The sequence below is a fragment of the Fulmarus glacialis genome, unplaced genomic scaffold, assembly GCF_000690835.1.
Source record: "Fulmarus glacialis isolate BGI_N327 unplaced genomic scaffold, ASM69083v1 Scaffold43115, whole genome shotgun sequence".
Classification (NCBI taxonomy): Eukaryota; Metazoa; Chordata; class Aves; order Procellariiformes; family Procellariidae; genus Fulmarus; species Fulmarus glacialis.
In genome coordinates this window covers 1-4269 of record NW_009213158.1, presented here as the reverse complement: position 1 = coordinate 4269, position 4269 = coordinate 1, and the positions used below count along the sequence as shown (strand labels likewise).

The 4269-nt window shown below is 48.4% G+C and overlaps 1 protein-coding gene across 2 annotated transcripts; it reads left to right on the top strand.

Moving 5' to 3' along the window:
• The first annotated feature begins 14 nt into the window (after positions 1 to 14).
• RPSA (ribosomal protein SA) lies at positions 15 to 4092 on the top strand. Of its 2 annotated transcripts, XM_009578105.1 has the most exons (7): positions 15 to 20; positions 59 to 246; positions 782 to 900; positions 2177 to 2422; positions 3322 to 3450; positions 3685 to 3853; positions 3949 to 4092. In XM_009578105.1, the coding sequence occupies exons 2-7, from the start codon at positions 114 to 116 to the stop codon at positions 4041 to 4043; spliced, it is 891 nt and encodes a 296-aa protein (XP_009576400.1). In that variant the 5' UTR covers positions 15 to 20; positions 59 to 113; the 3' UTR covers positions 4044 to 4092. The 2 variants fall into 2 exon arrangements, with proteins under 2 accessions (XP_009576400.1, XP_009576399.1); XM_009578104.1 differs by lacking the exon at positions 15 to 20 and having other exon boundaries at positions 24 to 246.
• The last annotated feature ends 177 nt before the right edge of the window (positions 4093 to 4269 follow it).

Sequence of the window (4269 nt, the reverse complement as noted above, 5' to 3'; positions counted from 1 at the left end):
GCGCGTTGGCCCGGGCCCTCGTGGGGCGGAGGGAGCTGGGAGTCCCCGCGTGGCTTAGCCCGGTGCGTGTGCCCGCAGGTTCCCTGTCGTCGCTTCCAAAGGGAAACCCCACAATGTCCGGAGGTCTCGATGTCCTGCAGATGAAGGAGGAGGATGTCCTCAAATTCCTCGCTGCCGGGACCCACCTGGGAGGCACCAACCTCGACTTCCAGATGGAGCAGTATATCTACAAAAGGAAAAGCGATGGTAAACCCGTAGGATGAGTGGCCCTGGGTGGGCAGCAGGGATTTTGCGGGCACAGCTGAGGAAAGCAGGAAAATGCTAATGCCTGAGCTCTCTAGCAGTTTCTCCATGGCCTGGAAGGTGCAGGCGTCTTTAGTCATTGAATCATGTTACTCAGAGAAGTAGGACGAAATGGGGATTTCAGAACTTGGTAAATCAGTCACAGCTGGATTTGGGCACTTCTGCTAGTTCTTGACTATAGTAACAAAATGTTTTTAATGTCTCAATAGTTATTTCTGCTGCTTGTTTGCATTGTTCTTCAATCTGAGCTGCACGCTATTAAAAGATTGAAGTTCATACCAGGCCCTGGTTCATGTTGATAGGTGCTGGAAGTGTGCAACACTAAAACCATGTGGGAGGATTTTCCTTGGAATAGCTTTCCACTAACTAGAATTTTGGAGTAACTACAGCCATGTGACAAGTTTAATGGCAGAAGAGTGCTATCCTGTTTTAGGATCTTGTATTTGCTGGTTGCTCTAGAGCCTTTTGTCACCAATAGGTATTTACATCATCAATCTGAAGAGGACCTGGGAAAAGCTCCTCCTGGCAGCCCGTGCCATTGTTGCCATTGAGAACCCAGCTGATGTGAGCGTCATTTCTTCTAGAAATACTGGACAGGTATGGACATTTGTTGGTCATGAGGCCTGCAGTCTTGGGGGCAGGACTCTCTTGCCATGCATCATTGTCTGCCAGTGGCAGCTTGATGATAAAAGGGAGTAACACGAATTTTGGCTCTAGAAACACTTTTAGGAAGCATGTTTCTTGTGTTGCCCTTGCAGCTTAGAAGAGATCAGTTGAAACCCACCCCCCATTTCTGTAGTTTCAGGGCATTTGATAACTTGTTTTTCTTTCATACCCTTCTTTGGGTACTTCCTGTTGGATTTCTAGCATATCAGTGGTCAGTCCCCTGGTGACCCCCCACCCCCAGTAATTCTGTGAGTCATTGGCACTGCTTTTTGGGGACAATAAGCGCCTGATAGAAAAGTTTTCAAAGAAAGCATTTGCTCTGTTATTGAGCAAGGTATAGTAACTAGCGTATTTTTAATTTCAGCTCTAGATTTTTAGCAAAAAAATTCTGTCATAGAAGGGGCAACAACCTTTAAATAAAATCTGATTAGCCACTGAATTTTATCTGTGAGCATAGTTTCTTTGGAGTAGTGCAGGTGGTGCCACAAACATACAGGAAGATTATGAATGGTGTGGGGTGGATTTACAAAGGAGAAGCTTGGGTTCCTGTGGACTTGACATGCACACTGTTAAAGCTTGATGCTGAGGTCAGTTTCTGGCCAGTGAGCTCTCAAGTGTCGGAAGTGTGCTACAGCAAACCAGATGGCAGGGTTTTCGCTAACACCAGGAGAGGAGCTCCCTCTATGAATGGAGTTTGATAGTAGGCCCTGCCACATGTCTGAGAAGGTGAAAGCTGTCACAAGCGAGTACGAACTGCCAACTGCGATTTTAGTGGGCATGGCGACAGTTTGTCTATATTTACTACTGAGCTTTTCCTGTAGTTCCTGAAGTTACGGTACTGGATAATGAAAGGATGTAGAAATAATGGAAGAAAATTGGCTTTGCTTTTTTCATAAGCTGTTTTATTCCCCCTTTCATGGTTTGATTATGAGACTTTGGAGTAGAGCTTGCAACAAAGTTCAGGAAAAACTGTATTCTGACTTACTGCTTTGCTAATGGATATGATCTTTTTAACTCCTGGTGTTGGTGTAGCTATTTTTAAAAGCATTTTTATTTTGTCTCATTCTGAATGCAGGGCTGTTGGTGAGCCCTGGTTTCACAGGAATTGAAACAAACAGTTCAATTAAATTTTGTGTGTGTTCACTGACAGCATACCTGGGTGAAATGCAGTTTGCCTGCTTCACCTTTGCTGTGGTCCATTTTGCAGCGTGCTGTTCTGAAGTTTGCTGCTGCTACTGGGGCTACTCCTATTGCTGGACGTTTCACCCCTGGTACCTTCACAAATCAGATCCAAGCGGCTTTCCGTGAGCCACGACTCCTGGTTGTTACGGACCCCCGGGCTGATCATCAGCCACTGACAGAGGCATCTTACGTCAACATCCCCACCATTGCGCTGTGCAACACCGACTCCCCACTGCGCTATGTGGATATTGCTATTCCCTGCAACAATAAGGTAATGGCGTTGTTGCAGCATCCAAAGCTGCTTCCTCCAGAGCATGCCCTAGGTTGCAAGATGGATGCTTTCTGCAGGGGAGAGTTAGCTTGTATCTCGCATGTCTCCCAGGGTGACGAGCTAAGTAAGGCCTCTCGCAATGCTGGCAGGCAGGTGGGGAGGAGGAGATGAGCTGCACACAGTTGGAGCTTGGAGCTGAGGCCAGTTTCTGGCCAAGGAACTCTCAAGTGTAGGACGTGTGCTATAGTAACCTGGCAGGACTTTTCGCTGACGCCATGAGGGTCTTTGTGGCCCAATGAGTGGAGTTTGATAGTCATTCTTGCTACAGTTTATGAATATGAATAAAAGATAAAGTGAACTGATGAAGAAACTGCTCTGAAACGTTACCTTGCCAGAAGCCACCTGAAAGGTAAAGTCTAGGGAGATGGGAAACTGTCTTTGATCTCTATCTAGAGGTTGTCATTTACCACAACTAATGTAAGCCAAATCTGAGCATGTGTGTAAGATTTGCTCATTTGGTCAAGTTTTCGTATTTCTTCATTCTAGCATATGTGATGAGCATAATCCCGGTCTTTTGGACAAGATCCATGTGGGGTAGTGAGCAGTATGAAACTCCATAGCAGGAGAATTGCTTCAGGCTATGCTGTATACAGCAAATTCAGATGCTGGTGGTTGAAGCGCACTACGATTTCTGCAGGGACCTTAAAATGCAACTGGGAACTTGAAAAGTTGCCCTTTCCCGAGTCCAAGTACATAAGTCCGGGCATTAGCAAGTAATGCCTTTCTCTTGCCAAGCAACAGCCTTGGATTGAGTGCAAATAAGTCTTTTGCTCTTTTAAAGAAAAAAGGTGTTTTCAAAGGTTTAGCTTTGCAGGAAATCTTACATTCTTCTGTTTTAGGGAGCCCATTCAGTGGGTCTGATGTGGTGGATGCTGGCTCGTGAGGTCCTGCGCATGCGTGGCACCATCTCCCGTGAGCACCCATGGGAAGTCATGCCCGACTTGTACTTCTACAGGGATCCTGAGGAGGTAGGAGACCTGTGGAAGGAGGTGTGGGAGATCTCCTGCTTCTGCTCCTGCCCTGTGGTCCTGTGTGCCTGGTGTTGAGGACAGGTTTTGCCGATATAATAATTGCATTTCACACTTAAGGTGGTGCTTAATTAGTCTTATCTGTTGTTGGTTGGTGTGTGTTGTCTGGTATGTGATAGTGAGGAGGGTGGTGAGGTGTTTCTGGGAGACTTAGGCTATGCTCTTCCGCTGCAGATTGAAAAGGAGGAGCAGGCTGCTGCTGAGAAAGCAGTTACCAAGGAGGAGTTCCAGACCGAATGGACGGCCCCAGCTCCTGAATTCACTGCTCCTCCTCAGCCCGAGGTTGCAGATTGGTCTGAGGGAGTGCAGGTCCCGTCTGTGCCCATCCAGCAGTTCCCCACAGGTCGGTTTGGGGGATGGCTGTGGGAAGCGGGGTACGCGTTGTAGCAGGTGGGAAGAACTGGGGCGCACTAAGCGTTGTTGTCTTTGTAATTGCAGAGGACTGGAGCGCCCAGCCTGCCACCGAGGACTGGTCAGCAGCTCCCACAGCCCAGGCTACTGAGTGGGTTGGCACTGCCACAGAGTGGTCTTAACTTCAGTCCCGCTATACTGTGAGAGAAATAAAGGCTGGTTTAATACCCACCGTGCTTGCTGCTGCTTGTTTAAACTCGTTGGCAGGTGAAATTCGTGGGTAGCGTGGGGCACAGCCCTTGGCCAAGGGTCTGTAAGCCGCTGTTTCACCCTATGGCGTGGAGCTGCGGGCTGCGGGCTGCCCGCCCTCCCCGGCGGGTTACAGCACCGGCGCCCGGGGCGGGCCTC

Excerpts from the sequence above, each read along its gene's own strand:
- RPSA (XM_009578105.1), top strand. The coding sequence starts at position 114 with ATGTCCGGAGGTCTCGATGTCCTGCAGATGAAGGAGGAGGATGTCCTC. Across the intron at positions 247-781 it reads CTACAAAAGGAAAAGCGATG|GTATTTACATCATCAATCTG; the intron begins GTAAACCCGTAG and ends TGTCACCAATAG. Across the intron at positions 3,451-3,684 it reads TCTACAGGGATCCTGAGGAG|ATTGAAAAGGAGGAGCAGGC; the intron begins GTAGGAGACCTG and ends CTTCCGCTGCAG.